Source organism: Narcine bancroftii, chromosome 1 (assembly GCF_036971445.1).
Source record: "Narcine bancroftii isolate sNarBan1 chromosome 1, sNarBan1.hap1, whole genome shotgun sequence".
NCBI classification, from domain to species: Eukaryota; Metazoa; Chordata; class Chondrichthyes; order Torpediniformes; family Narcinidae; genus Narcine; species Narcine bancroftii.
In genome coordinates this window covers 226,757,180-226,773,617 of record NC_091469.1, presented here as the reverse complement: position 1 = coordinate 226,773,617, position 16,438 = coordinate 226,757,180, and the positions used below count along the sequence as shown (strand labels likewise).

Genomic DNA, 16,438 nt, shown 5'->3' with positions numbered 1-16,438 from the left:
TTTACATCCTACCCAAGATCCATAAACCCTATTGTCCCAGTCGACCCGCTGTTCCTGCCCCACTGAATTGCTATCTACTTATTTCAACTCTATCTTGTACCCCTTAGTCCATTCCCTCCTCACCTATATCCACAATACTTCAACAACAATTACCTGAACTCAATAGCCTCATCAACATGGACATCCATTCGCTATACACCTCCATCCCTCATACTGAAGATCTCAAAACCCTTAGAATTTTCCATGACAACAGGCCAAACCAGTCCTCCTTTACCACCACCCTCATCCTCCTGGCAGAACTTGTCCTCACCCTCAACAATTTCTCCTTTGACTCATCCTACTTTCTCCAAAGGGATAACCTGCATGGCCCTCACCTGTGCTTGCCTTTTTGTTGGCTATGTGGCATTTACACAGGAAGGTCTCCTCAACTCTTCCTCTGCTTCATTGACAACTACTTTGGTGTTGCCTCACACATCTGTGATGAGCTAATCTACTTTATCTATTTTGCTGCCAACTTCCACCCTGACTAAAATTCACTTGGTACACCTCTAGCGACATTCTCCTCTTTCTCAATCTCCGTCTCCATCTTGGGAGGCAAATTCCAGAAAGATGTTTTCAACAAGCCCACCAACTCCCACGGTACCTTGTCTACAACTCTTCACAACCTGTCCTCTGTAAGGATTCCATTCAGTTCTCACAATTCCTCAGTCTCCATTACATCTGCTCCCAGGTCAAGGTCTTCCGTACCAGATCCTTCATCAAAAAAACATGGGTTCCCCACTACTACCATCAAGTCAGCCCTCACCCGCATATCCTCCATTAACCACACAGCTGCTCTGACCCCTTTACTCCCATACAGGACAGGATTTCCCTTGTCCTGACTTACCACCCCACTAGTCCCTGCTTCCAACACACCATCCTTTCGCTATTTCTGCCACCTATGTGATCTCACCACCAGACACATCTTGCCATCTCTGTGACTCCCTCATCCACTTAACCTGTGCATCTATTACATCCAGTGCTCCCATTGTGGTCTCCTCTACATTGGAGAGACTGAATGCAAACTGGGAGATTACTTTGCTGACCACCTTGGCTCTTTCTGGCACAATTCAGGGGTTCTCTCAGTGGCAACCCATTTAAATTCCTCTCCCCATTCCATGCCAACATATCTATCCATGGTCTCATGCACTGCCAGACTGAGACTACCAGCAAATTGGAGGAATACCACCTCATATTTCATCTGAGCACCCTCCAACTGGATGACATTTACTATCAACTCCATGTTTCTGTTAGCCCCCTCTTTCTATCCCATTTTTCCTTTCCTCTAGCTCTTTTTCTTTGTCTCATTTCTTCCAACTCTGCATTAACTGAGCCACCCCCTCCCCTGATCAATTCTCACCTTTCCTCTCCAGTCCTCCCATCCATATCCAATTATTATCCTTTGTCTGTTAGTCTGTGCTCCTCCCCCAGCACTTTCTGTCCTTTTCCCCAATCTTTTAATTCAGAAACTTGTCTGCTTTTTGCACATACCTTGAAGGGATCTGGCCCGAAAAGTTGGTTTATTTCTTTACCTCCTATGGACACTACGAGACCTGCCGAACTCCTCCAGCATTTCTGTGTTTTTGCTATAATCGCAGCATTTGAAGATTTTCATGTTTCACTCTAAATTGCCCAATGTTTCCCAACAAATTGTTGATTTCATGTATATACAAAGAAAGCACCACAAGCTTGAATTCCAAAATAAATGTTCACGTTTCTGGGTGTTTATTTTGCTACTATACTCTGGCATTTTCTGTACTTGGGCTAAATGGTTATACACATTGAATGCAATCTAATTTTAATAATAATCTACCAATCATTAACATTTTAGAATTTATGGTTCAAGGCATTTTCAACATTCTTACAAATTAGGCACATTTGATTGAGGAATAAGTATGGAAAGCGAAATAAGCTTTGGACAACAAAGGAATAAATATGGAGATTTATTAAAAGTTGTTCAGCTTAATACATTTCTCCTTCTATGTTACTTCACAATTACAGAAATGGAAATAAATTACAATACGATTACCAGCATATTGTAGTTGAATGAATTTGTACATTTTGTTACCCTGAAGTTAATGTTTTAATATTTAGTGCTGGCAATGTAATGAATCAGAACAAAAATTAAACATTTCATGTTACGTGATAAATTCTTCAATAAGATCACCGATACAGTATTATAACTTGTGTGACTGTTATCCAGCTTTCTGTGACATTAGGATGGTAAAACAGAATTTGAAATCAACTCCCTATTCATATTTTCAAGTGTTAATTGTCTTGTTTTAGCAGTAACAGTTACATAACAGTAGTTATGTTATTAATAGATTTAATTGAGACAAAAAAAAACTTTGCTTGCAAAAGAGCAAAGATCAATTTTCAAAAATCAGTGATTAATTTAACTGCTAATTTTTTCCCCCCAAGATAAATCAAGTCTATCTATCTTTACACTCACATTCCAAGTCCTAGTTATGAACAAGAACACATAGGTACCTACATAAAACCTTATAACAATGCTTATTTTGTGATTCCCAATGTTCTGACAAAAGTAAATGATTCATGTTATAATCAACAAACATGCAAGAAACAGAACAATTTTAAACAGTATCAACCAGAAACTGAATACAGGTATTGAAGACTTGAGCTGGTTAAGCATTTTTTATGATATTCTACAGAAGTCTTTCACATTAGCAACAACTAATCTGGTGGCATGGACTCACTTTCCTATCTCAAAGGGAATCAGAACTTTGCATTTATCGAAACAACTCCTTTCCACTCCAGGGACATCTGCTATGAAATATAGATAGTATTCCAGAGAAACAATTTAACTGGCACAATTTGATTTGGCACTATCCAATTCAACATAAAGAGAAGAACTAGAACCTTAATTTACAAGGATAAGGACAGTGACGATGCATAATGAGAGAAAAAGTTCGACCATGCACAGGAAAGTATCCAATTGGTACAAACTCTAGTGCTAGATTTAAACTATTTATATGTAGGTGTCACAGCACCAGTGCATGAGGACATATCAAAATGACAAAAATCAATACATAATCTTTTATACAAAATTCTGAAAACCAAAAACCGCGTTTGGTAACAAACGTGACCTGACACCACCCACGCCCAACTCATGCTTGAATATCCTGTATTGGTCTGTCTTGGTAATTAGTGGAGCCCCAGGGAATCCTTACTTTATAGATGTCATGGAAAAACAGTCCAACAACTCCGATTCGGCGTCTGAACATCCTGTCCCATCTAGTGCCACCACAAACAACCCCTTCAAGTGCCGCCGCAACCCCCCCCCACCCCCCTTCCTCAGTCCAGCACCACTGCAAACATCCCCCCATCCAGTGTCCAAATTGGGAGCTTGGATGGTCAGTAGGTTGAGTGAGGATCAGCAGTCAGGAGTTTAGAGGGTTGAACTGGCCGGATGTCCAGGGCAAGGATCGGTAGCCAGCTCGGATGACAGGCTGCCGGGGCATCAAGAGCTCCAGTGGGCAGACAGTTGGGACGAGGATCCTCTGAAGGGGCGTCGGGAGTTCCAGTGGGTGGGCAGCTGGGGAGACGGGAGCTACAGTCGGTGGACTGCTGCAGCTATCGATAGCTCGGCTGGCCGTTGCAAACACCCCTGTCCAGTGCCGCTACAACTCCGCCCTTCTCACCGCCCACAGACATAAGGTGAAGTGAAGTGTGTCTTTGTTTTGTGCGAATCTGAAATAGTGCAATTACTTAATGTCCCGCCATTACTATTATTCTATTATCCAAAAAAAAATCTGAATTCCGAAAAGTGTCCAGTCCCAGGTGTTTTGGATAAAAGATTCTGTACCTGTACTAACATATACTTGTCCTAATGGAATGTAGCAATACAAATGAAATTAGTACTTTTATTTAGAAAATCAAAGCCATCTGCTTTCATCCTATTAATTAGCAATAATATTTCTGAAAGTATTCAACTATTATAATTTGGCTACAGAGACTACTATCATTTGCCAAAAAAATCAACATAATTGAATTGAAAAACACTGATCAATACCAACTAAACAACCTTAAGCTTTCAACTTCCAGCTTTTTTTTTAAAAAAAAAGGGGGAAAAAAATCAATCTCTCTGATACTTTGCAATCTCTGCTCTGGTTTGCAATATTCTGTACAAAAGTTTTGATTCTTTACATCATATGTGACATGCTAGATCTACAATATCAAAAATGTAATCAAACACCAAACGTTAGTGTAAAATAAGTGTTGCAAAGTTCAATAATTTATATTGCTTTGATGCTAAATTCTTACATTAGTCAGTTTAAATTAAAATTCCAGTTACTGCACTGTTTTTTTATTGAATTCAACCTTAAAATTGAAATCAATGTTTGAGTCATAAAGTTCAGATCTCATTATTTTTAAATCCAAAGTTCCATATTGCTTCAATAGAAAAGTAAATATACAGATGAAAACTGGGAAATTTTCATATTTTTTTTAAAGATTAGAATTGTTAGTTTTTTTTTAAAAAAGAAAAATAGAAAACATACAACTTATTTTAATTGACACCTATATCAGAAACGTATTTTACCTTAATAAAATAGTGCGATTTTCATCAAAGTTAACAGAGCTACAAAACTGCAGAACCTCAGCATAATATATACAGCAAGACACAGATTGAGACTTTGTCTGGAAGAGTCAGAAACAGATGCTGTCTTGATGCTTTTGGTTTTCTTGCAAAATGTACAGCAAGATTCACCTTCTCTACCTGCAAGTAAATAAGACAGAAATAATCTAAGTACTATTATACAGTATCCGGATCATCTTAAATATAAACAAATGTCCACATGAACTGGAAAGAAATTACTAATGGTTGAACTACTTGGATTCTGTCATTAAATACCAAATCGAAAACCTTGACATTCGTTTGAAATCTTCACACTAATAAAAGCAGAAATTCAAAATTAAACACCATTTCCCAGCTGAAAATGTTAGTGAAATCCATATTACCATAAACTAAAAGTATTTGTGATCTAAGAATATTTTTCCATCTTTTTGTAGCTTCATTGAATAATGAAGCAATAATTTGTAAACTGATGAATACCAAACAAATGTAGAACATAATTTTTCTAATTTTCATCCATAAGCTAATAGTTAAATTCATTATATTTACACATTTGGAAATTATTCCCTATACCTTCAAGTCATCAAAATATATTAAGGAATGCAGTGTTCCTAAAACTCCACTGTACAGTCCAGTTTGAAAAAATATTCTTTCAGTTCTCGTGTTTCCTGTTATTTTTTTTTAAAGATGTTGCAATTTTATTCTACGACTTTCAATCCTTATTACCGATCAAATGCATTTTGAAAGTCATATTATATAAACCAAATTTTCCTCGTTAAACATACCAAATGATCCCACTGTAAACTCACCTCCATATTCCCATTTACCTGCAGTGACATTATTAATTACTTATTTATCAAGAATCTATTTCTCTGTAATAAGATATTCTTCTGCTTTCACCATTTATTAAAAACTCAAAACCCTCAGAGAAAATAATTACCTCATTTTAAATGGATGATGGTTTGTCTTTAAGCAGGAAGCAAATCAATGCATTGGAAGACATTCAAAGGTTTTCTGGACTAATAACTTGCATGAGGAGCAAAGTTTAAAGAGGCTTGGTGTACATCTACTGAAGCTCAGAGGAGAATGCGACCAGATTGAAATATGTATGGTCAAGAGAGTCTTAACTAAGTGGACGTGGATGTTTTCTCTTGTTGAAGTGAGAATTGGGGGGGGGGGGGGAGGGGTCATCTATTTAAGAGAGCATCAAAACTTCACCTCATTTGAGGAATGGGAGATTTTTAAACTCCCTCATAATGCAGCAGCTGCACACTTTAAATATTTGTAAAGCAGAAAATGAAGGGTATTTCATCAGCAAGGGAATAAAAGTTACTGTGGGTAGACAAGAAAATATTGTTGTTTGAGTTGAGGTTAAAATCAGATCAGCCATAATTTTAGGAAATGTCAGAGTAAGCTTTATGGGCTTTAGCTCCAAATTCACATGCTCCTGTTCTACCTGTCTTTGTTCAATGTGAAATCTCTGCTGTAAGTTCACCTACAATTTTCAGTCATGGGCTATGGATCTGCCATGTAACTGAAATAGCTCCAACTGAAAGTTCTCCTCTCCTTTATTTAAATTAGTTTTACTTGCAAAGCTTAGATACCAATTTATCAGTGCCAGATCTATTCTCTGGATGATTTCTTCCATTCTATATCCCCAATATTTGCTTTATTTGACCAAGTCAAACAATCTAGTCTTCCTTCAACCATAAGATTTAGGAGCAGAAGTAGGCCATTAAGCACATCGATCCATTTCACCTTTCCATGGTGAACTGATCCATTATCTCATTCAGCCACATTGCTCAGCTTTATCCACATCATGTTTAACACTGTCTATTCAGATACATTTCAATCTTTACCTTAAATACACCCAACAACAGCCTCTACAGCAGCCTGTCGTAACAAATTCCAGATGTTCTCAACTATGCATCTTGGTTTTGATTGAGTGCCCTTCAATCATGAAGTTGTATCCTCTAGTCCTTGACTCTCCTACCATAGGAAACAACTTTGCCACACGGCTATTCAATCCAGCGCTTTCAACATTCAAAATGTTTCAGTGAGATCCCCCTTCCACCACATTCTTCTGAATCCAAGAATTATAGTCAAAGAGCATTCAAAAGTTGCTTTTGAATGTTCCAGGAATCATTCTTGTGGAACCCTCCCCAATGCCAGAACATTGTTTCTTAATAAGGAGCCAAAACCTGTACCCTGTAGTCCAAGTGAGGCCTCACCAGGGCTTATAAAGTATCACCATCACATCTTATATTCCGTTCCTCTAGATATGAATGCCAACAGTTCACCATCGACTCAACCTGGAGGTTGACCTTTAGGGTATCCTGCACCAGGACTCCTGTCCCCTTGCATCTGTAAATTTTGAATTTTCTCCCCATCTAAATGATAGTCTGCCCTTTTATTTCTTCTTCAAAATGCATCACCATACCCTTTCCAACACTGTATTTCATTTGGCCATCTCTTTGCCTGTTCTCCTCATCTACCCAAGTCTCTGAAGCCTCCATTTCCTCATCAATACCTGCACCCTCCACCTATTTTCATATTGTCTGCAAATTAGCTACAAAGCCATTTATTCTGCAATCCAAATCATTAATATACAACACAAAAAGAGGTGGCCCCAACACTGACACCTATGGAACCCATAGTCACCTTTAGCCTCCCAGCATCTGGAGAGTCTTAACTAAGTGGACGTGGATGTTTTCTCTTGTTGAAGTGAGAATTGGGGGGGGGGGGGGGGGGTCATCTATTTAAGACAGCATCTCACTGATTTCTACAGATCAGCCAATGCTCTACCCATTCTAGTATCATTCTTGTAATTTCATGGGCTTTCATCTTGTTACGCAACCTTGGGTGCACCACCTTGTCAAAAGCCTTTTGAAAATCTAAATATACCACATCCACTGCTTGTGGTTTCCTCAAAATATTGCAATAAGGAGTTTTCCCTGAAAGAAACCATGCTTACTCTGGCACATCTTGTGATGCACCTCCAGGTACTCCGCAACTTCATCCTTGACAATCGACCAACAACGTCCTAACTACCAATATTAAGCTAACAGGTCTATAATTTCCTTTTGTCTGCCTCCTTCCCTTTTCAAATAGCAGTGACCTTTCAATTTTCCAGTCCTCTGGAACCATGACAGAATCTATTGATCCTTGAAAGATCATTAATAGTGCCTCCACAAACTCTATCGCTACTTCATTCAGAACCCAAGGATGCAATCCATTTAGTCTGGGAGACTTTCCTACCCTTGAGACTATTCAGCTTCCCAAGCACCTTCTTCTCTCTTGTCATCACGACTACACTCATCTCTCTTCACTGACACCGTTGAAAGTCAGGTATGCTGCTAATATCTTCCATAACGAAGACTAATGCAAAAATACTCATGGACTTCCTCTACCATCTCTTTGAATCCCATTACAATTTCTTCAGCATCATTTTCGATCAAATCAATATCTACTCTTGCCTCTTCTTTTAAACTCTTACTCTAATTTAAAAAAAAGCCTTTGGTATCCTTTTTGATATTATTTGTTAGCTTCCTTTCAAGTTCCTTTTCTTTCTCGATGACCTTCTTAGTTGCCTTCTAAGCTTTCAAAAGCGTCCCAGTCCTCTATTTTCTCACTAATTTTTGATTCCTCGTATACCTTTTCTTTTGCTTTTACTTTAGCCTTGACAGTCACAGTTGTGTCATTTTTCCATTCAAATATTTATAGTTTTTGAAATACACCTGCCCCACACCTTCCTTCTTGCAGAAATCCATACATTGTTGCTCTGCTGTCCTCCCTGCAATCCAATTAGTTTTGCCCTCTGTTGTCTCCTTTATTCCATTGGCAGTTGCGGAGGCTAAATCATTGGGTGTAGTTAAGTTCTTGATTAGCCAGGGCATCAAAGGTAATGGGGAGAAGAACAGGCAGTGAGGCAGACACTCAATGGGTTGAATAGCCTATTTCTGCTCCTAAGCCTTAAACGGACAAATCTGATTTTAGTTTCTCCCTCCCAAACTGCAGGGTGAATTCTATTATATTATGATCACCACCTCCTAAGGGAGATGAAGGTAAAGGAACCTTTATCAACTCTGATTCATTACATGATACCCAATCCAGAATTGTTATTTTCCTGGATGGTTCAGTCACAAGCTCTTCTTGGAAGCCATCCTGAAGACATTGGATTAAATTCCTTCTCTTGGGATCAAGCATCAACCTTGTTTTCCCAATCAACCTGCATATGAAATCCCTAGAACCTTTTTGAATGCATTCCCTATCTCTCTCTATAGTTTTCAGATTACATCCTGGCAGCTATTTGGAGGTCCGTATACAAATCCTATCGGAGTCTTTTTACCCTTACAGTTTCTCAATTCTACCCACAGGGATTCTATCTTCTGATTCAATGTCTCTCCAAAGATTTCATTTCATTTTTAATCAGCAGAACCATCTCCCTCACACCATCTCCCTACCTTCCTGTCCTTCCGACACACTGTGAAAGACATTAACAGTGTGCCAGATGTCAAAAGGTATCAGGGAAGGGAAGTGAGTGCAGTTACTATTTCAAAGGAGGTGCTCAGAAAGCAGCATAGTCTAAAGGTGGATAGGCCTCCCAGACCAGATGGATTGTACTCTCTGGTTCTGAAAAAAAGTTTAGAGATTATGGAGGCACTAGTAATGATCTTTCAGGAATCAATATATTCTGGTATGGTCCCAGAGGACTGGAAAATTGCAAATGTCATTCCACTATTCAAAAAGGGAGGAAAGCAGCAGAAAAGAATTGATAGACTTTTTAGCCTGATGTCAGTGATTGGGATGATGCTGGAGTCATTTGTCAAGGAGGAGGTTACGGAGTACTCGCAGGCACTTGACAGGATAGACCAAAGTCAGCACGGTTTGCTTAAGGGGAAATTTTGCTTGACAAACCTATTGGAATTCTTTGAAGTGATAAGCAGACTAGATAAAGGAGATGCAGTGGATGTTATGCACTTGGATTTTCAGAAGGCCTTTGACAAGGGACCACACATGATGCTACTAAACAAGATAAGAGCCCATGGTATAACAGGAAACAAACTAGCATGGGTAGAGTATTAGCATACAATATCCAATGTACAATACACTGTTGAGGGGAACAGCCACAGGATGCTCTGCACTGACTGCCTATTCCTCTTAACAATCACCTTCCTCTTGCATATGACTGTCTTCTTACAGCTTCTGTCCATCAATGCGTCTGCCTCCTGAATGATCCAGAGTTCGTCCAGCTCCAGTTCCCTAATACTGTCTCCAAGGAGCTGCTGCTAGATGCACTTCTTGCAGGTGTAGTCATCAATAACATTTGTGCTGACCCAGATTTCCCACATTCTGAAATTAGAGCACATCACTGCCCGAGCTGCCATCTCCACTGCCTACTATGGAAAATATCTTACCTGTAGCACATCCTCAGGCTCTGCTCACTGAAGCCTCGCGAGCCAAAGTTTCTAACTCACCACTCATACACTGCGCCATTTGCACAATGGCTGCTCCAACAATGATTGCCTCGCTTATGCCTTCCTTACTTTTATCTGTTCCTGCTATTGAATCATGATTTGATAGGTCGGCTAAAATGCTGAGCTCTATGAATGTTCCTTTCCTGTTGACCTGTCCATAACTCTCGTTCCTTGTGCATCACTTGGCCTGCTAAAGTGCTGAACTCCGTAAATGCTCCTTTTTCAACTCTTCTCCTTGACTTGTGCACTAATCTCTCTTGCAATTTGATTGGTCCTTGAATCAGGAAAGTTCTGCTGAATAATCCCACTTTGCCCTTTGCATTATTGCTGTCTACATATCAAATGATAGATATTGCACACCTTCAATATCGCTGTTCCTCAATATCCTTTCCTCCAACTTACTGAATAACTCTAGTTTAACTATTGCTACTTAACAACAAACCGATAGATTCTGTTCTTGATTCCTGGAGATCCTTACTAGTTTCTCCTCCATTAATTCTCCTTTTAAGTATCCCTTTGCGTCTTCCATTAGTATCATGTTTTAATCAAGCCTATAGCTCACCAACTTTCTTTATGTGCCTGCACTAAAACTATTTTAGTTTATCCCAGCATTCAAAAATCAGCACAGATGTTAGGAGTTGACAGGACCACAGAATGTTGTGCACTGTAGCGGGCTGCACTGATCCACAAGTGAACCGGGTCACAGAGCTGCAGGCTTGCACTGGGTTGACATCACAATGGTCCTGGTGGCAGGGAAGAGGAGTGCAAAGGATCATGGGAATGGTGATTATAAACTCTCGGAGAGTTCCAGTAAAGTCAGTTGGTTGGTTCAACTCACTCACAGCTTCTGTGTAATTTTTCTTTCGTTCACTGCACAGCACACTGACCACAGTGGTGACACCATGGTGAACAGCACAAGCGCTCAAAACACAGTTTCACTGAAGCTGCCGACCTTTTGGACCTCACAGTTGCTAGTCTGGTTCAATCAGGCTGAGGCCCAGTTTCAGGTCAGGCAGATCACCGCAGACTCTATAAGATATTACTACGTGGTCAGTTCGCTTGACCAGGAGACTGCCAGACAAATCATCAATTTCTTACATCAGCATCCAGCCGCTGACAGGTATGAGGCCATTAAGGTGCTCCTTAACTGCACCTTTGGCCTTTCCCGCCGCAAATGGGCGGCATGGCTGCTCTACCTGGATAGCCTGAGTGATTGCACACCATCCACCCTTATGAATGATATGCTGACGTTAATAAATGGTCATAGGCCCTGCTTACTGTTCAAGCAGGTATTTCTTGAACATGGTTGAAGACATCCACCTATTCCTCACAGATGATGATTTCAGTGGCCCACGCAGGTTAGCAGCCCATGCAGATGTCCTGTGGCATGCAAAGCAATATAGCAAGGGATCCGTTGACCTAGTTGCTGCATCACGCCCAGCAACTCATCTCTCTCCCACTCCAGCGAGGAGGCCAGTGACAGCCGTAGCAGGTGGAGACTCTGACCTGTGGTGTTTCTACCATCAGAAATGAAGTTCTGGAGCCCATCACTGCTGTCCACTTTGCTCCCATCTGGGAAACGCTGGGGCAGATGTCGCTGATGGCTACGATGGTCAGCTGCCGAGACAGCCTCCTTTATCTATGGGACCAGCATTCAGGGCAGCGTTTCCTCGTGAAACAGGGTGGAGGTCAGCACCTTGCCCCCCTTGAACCGAGATACCAGCATCAGGAAGTCAGGACTGTCCCTCACTGATGCCAATAATAGTGGCATATGCACATACGGGGTGTAGACCATCCTGCTCAAGTTCGGCTCCTGCTGTTTTACCTGGACCTTCACTTTGGCTGGCATGTATCAGCCCCTACTGGGCACAGACTTTCTTCCAGCCTCCTGGTGGATTTGAAAGGATGCCATCTGGTCAATTCCAGGACCTTCCAGACTTTCACTCTTCAAGAAGCCAAGTTCCCAACACCCACCTCGATTTGGTAACCTTATTGGACAATGGGTTTGCCAGAATCCTGGGAGGATTCACAACCATTATAATGCCACAATTCTCCACAGCGGTCCTGAAACATGGCGTCCAGCACCACATCTCCATGCAGAGACCATTGCTACATGCCCAGGCAGCAGGCTTCCTTCTGTCAAGCTGTAACTCACCAAGAAAGAATTCAGGAAGATGGAGATGGAAATCGTTCGGTGCTCAGTTAGCCCATGGGGCTTCTCCTCTACATATGCTGTCGAAGACTTTTTAGGGATGAAGACCTTGTGGGGACTACCTCCAGCTCAATGACGCTATGACAGCCAACCATTATTCTGTTCCCCATATTCATGACTTTACAGCCAACCTACAAAAAGTGAGGATATTCTCAAAAAAAAAAAAATCAACCTGGTCTGGGGGTACCACCAGATCCCCATGCAACCCAGAGACGTCCCCAAAACAGCTCTCATTACTCTGTTCGGCCTTTCAAGTTCCTCTACATGCCATTCGGCCTCAAAAACACAGTGCAGACTTTCCAGAGTTTCGGACTCGGTGGAGCGCAGCCTGGATTTCATTTTTATCTACCTATACATCATCATTGCCAGTTGTTAGCAACAGAAGCACCTAACATACCTGCAGCTGCTCTGCCAGTGACTGAGTGACTACAGACTAGCCATCAACCCAGCGAAATGAGTTTAGCCTGAAGGCCATCAATTTCCTTGGGCACCATAACAATCGACACAGGGTGATCCCTCTTTTGTCAAAGGTTGAGATCATTCATATGTTCACCAAGCCAACTACAGTCAAAGGTTTGCAGGAGTACGTTGGGATGGTCAACTTCTACCATCAGTTCCTGCCATCAGCTGCCTGGATCACGCGATCTTTTTTCAAGCTGCTGTCCGGTCAGACCAAAAATCTCAGCTGGGTCGCAGAATCTATGGCAGGTTCCAACCAGACCAAAGACGCTCTGGACAATTGCCCCCCTTCTAGTGCATCCGCATGTTGATGTGCCCACTACCCTCAAAGTCAACACATCCATCACGACCATCGGCGGCATCCTGGAGCAGCTGATTGATGGATATTAGAGACCACTCACTTTCTTCAGCAGACACCTGCCGCCCCCGGAGCAGAGGTATAGTGCATTCAATAGGGAGTTGCTAACCCTCCACCTTGTTGTACACCATTTCCACTATTTCCTTGATGGATCGGATTTCACAGTCTTCACCGATCACAAACCCCTCACTTTTGCCTTTGCTAAGGTGTCAGACCTGTAGTCAGCAAAGCAACAGCATCATCTCTTTTGTATCTCAGAGTACACAACAGCTATCAAGCATATTTCCGGGAAGAACAACCTCGCGACTGAAGCTCTGTCCCATACGTCCATCCTGTCCGTGCACTCCGTGTCTCTCGGAATCAACTATACAGCGCTCGCAGCAGCCCAGCAGTAGGATGGCGAGATGGCAGCTACTGCACTGCAGTCTCAGGGCTATAGCTGGAAGACATGTGTTTTGGGCCATCCGAAGCCACACTTCTCTGTGACGTGTCTACTGGCAGACCTAGGCCCATCGTTCCCATCGCGTGGAGGCATTGTGTCTTCGACATGCTAAATGGGTTGGCCCACCAATCCATCCGGGTGACAATTCAACTGGTCACAGACAGATTCTTGTGGCATGGCCTGCATAAACAGGTCTGCCATTGGGCCAGAATTTGCCTGCACTGTCAGACATCCAAGGTGGAGAGGCACATAAAAGCACCTATTCACGATGGTGGACAGGTTCACGAGATGGCTGTAACCTGTCCCGCTCTCAGATACTTCCACAACATCCTGCTCCAGGGCCCTCATTGCCAACTGGACAGCCCATTTCAGCCTTCCTTCCAATATCATGTCAGACAGGGGGCACAGTTCATGACCAGTCTAAGGGCAGCGCTGGCACAGCTCCAAAGGACCCAGTTGCATCACATCACTGCTTATCACCCATAGCATAATTGCCTGGTGGAAAAGTTCCATTGCATTTGAAGACAGCCCTAAAGGCATGGCTCGGAGACCCAGATTGAGAGGATGAGCTGCTTTGAGTGCTCCTTGACATCCACACAGCACCGAAGGAAGATTTGGTCACATCCTCAACTGAGCCTGACTATGAGGCCCCATTGACAGCTCCAGGAGAGTTTGTGCCAGCAGTTCACAGCCAGGAGGAAATGCCTACATCGCTGATAATGTGATTTCGTGAGAAGGTGGGCACCCTGACCCAACCTCGCACCACAGTCTTGCTCAATCCTGCATCCTAAAGGATCTCAAAGACTGCAAATAGGTGTTCATAAGGAGAGGCATGCACCAGACACCCCTTCAGCACCCATACGAATGTCAACTGGATTACGTGCCTTTTGAACATTGGGGAGTCGGCAGGAAATGTTCAGAGTCAACTGCCTCAAACTGGCACACCTTGACCTTGACCAATCAGTAAATATTCCAGCCCCCGTGGCAGAGAGATTGGCCTCCCAAACATACGAACTGTTTACAAACTGTGGACTTGGCACTCCGAACACTGGTCCGGGGGCAGGTTGGGATGAGGGGGGCAGGTGGGATCATGCAGTGGGCTGTACTGATCCACAAGTGAACTGGATCACAGAGGTGCAGGCTTGGACTGGGCTGATGTCACAATGGTCCCGGTTTGGGGGTGGGGGGGGGGGGAGAGAGGGGGTACAAAGGGTCATGGAAGTTGTGCTAATAAGCTCTGAGAGTTCCAGTAAAGTCAGCTGGTTGGTTCGACTCACTCACAGCTTCTGTGAAGTTTTTCTTTCATTCACTGCACAGCACACTGACCACAGCCCAATAATAAATTCCCTGTTACAGTAGAATGTCGATGCATGGAAGTACAACGTATTTACCAAGAGCAGAAGATCTCAACAATGATCAAGCTGAGAGTAAGGGATTACAATGATGTAGAGGTGGATTTGACTGGGCAGAAGATGAGAAGGCATTGTCACATGAAAAATTCCAAACAACCAAACAGCATGGAGGCTTTTCAACAGAATCAAGAGCATAATGGAAGAAAGGAATAGAAAATATGCTGAAAACTAAACTGGATGGGAGCAATGTGCAAGATAACGAGTTCTGAAAGTTTATTGTTAAACACAAGAACAATGCACAGATGCACTTAAATTCTTGCTGCAACTAAGCAGGTATGGAAGACCATAAGACAAAGGAGCAGAACATTGCCATTCAGCCCATCAAGTGTGCTCTAACATTTGAGACATGGGTGATGTATTTTTCCTTTCAACCTAATTTTCTTGCCTTCTTCCCTTACTCATCTAGAACTCGACCAACCTATGCTTCAAATATACCCAATGACTTGGCCTCCACAGCCATCCGTGGTAACAAATTCCACAGATTCACAACCCTGTGGCTGAAGAAATTTCTCTTTTCTAAAGGAATATCCTTTTATTCTGAGGCAGTGCCCTCTAGTCTTGGACTGTCCCAGATAAACCATTAAATTTGCACAATATGCCAGGTTAGAAAACAAGATAATAAGGATCAGAGGAGAAGTAAATATTCAGTTATATTTAATGCAAGCAAAAAAAAGTGATGTTTCAATGGAGCAACAGATCTTATGATGATCACAGATTAGTTTGCGGTTAGGATTAAGATAGTAAGGGAGGTGCAAGAGCCTGATAACTGTTTGATTAAAAATAAACTGATCTTGAGGCAGAGATGCTCGACTTCAGGCTGTTGTTCTTTCTGCCTGTAAGTAGCAATGGGAAGAGACTGTAATCAAAGTGACGTGGATCCTTGTGATGGCCTTCTTGAGGCAGCATTTTGTGTACAGGTCAGTGCTAGTGATAGAAATGACTAAATTTGCTATTTTGTGCATCCTTCTGGCTATTTGAGTTACGAAATCAGACTATGGTGTAACCAGTCAGTATACTTTCTACAGTACTTGTGGAAGAAGTAGAGTAGAGCATTTGACCACATGCCAAATCTCCTCAGATGCATTGGAAAGTAAAGGCATTAGTCTGCTTTTGTCACAGTTGCTGGCTCCAGGAGAGGTTATTTAATGTGTGAACTCCCAAGAACGTGAAGGAAATAATCTTCCCCATCACCAATCTGCAGAGGAAGACATTGTCCCTCAGCCTTCCCTTCTTGGTCCATAATAATCTTCACCTTGTTGACATTGAGAGCAAAATTAGTCAGATTCTTGACCTCCATCCTATATGCTGACTCATCATTTTCTGTTATTTGACCAACAATGGTGGTGTTGTCAGTAAATGTTTTGAATGTGTTGGAGTCGAACTTGGAAATAGAGCAGGAGACCAAGCAAGAAGCGTTGAGATAGCCATGTTGATAGTCAGCAAAG

At 42.1% G+C, this 16,438-nt stretch overlaps 1 protein-coding gene across 1 annotated transcript in view; it reads right to left on the bottom strand.

The window, feature by feature from the left end:
* Window positions 1–1,966: 1,966 nt before the first annotated feature.
* LOC138754278 (membrane protein FAM174A-like) overlaps window positions 1,967–16,438 on the bottom strand; it is a 53,870-nt gene continuing 39,398 nt past the window's right edge. The window contains exon 4 of the mRNA XM_069918331.1: window positions 1,967–4,777. Coding sequence (XP_069774432.1) covers window positions 4,774–4,777 — 4 coding nt within the window. The 3' untranslated portion in view covers window positions 1,967–4,773. The remainder of the gene's footprint in view (window positions 4,778–16,438) is intronic.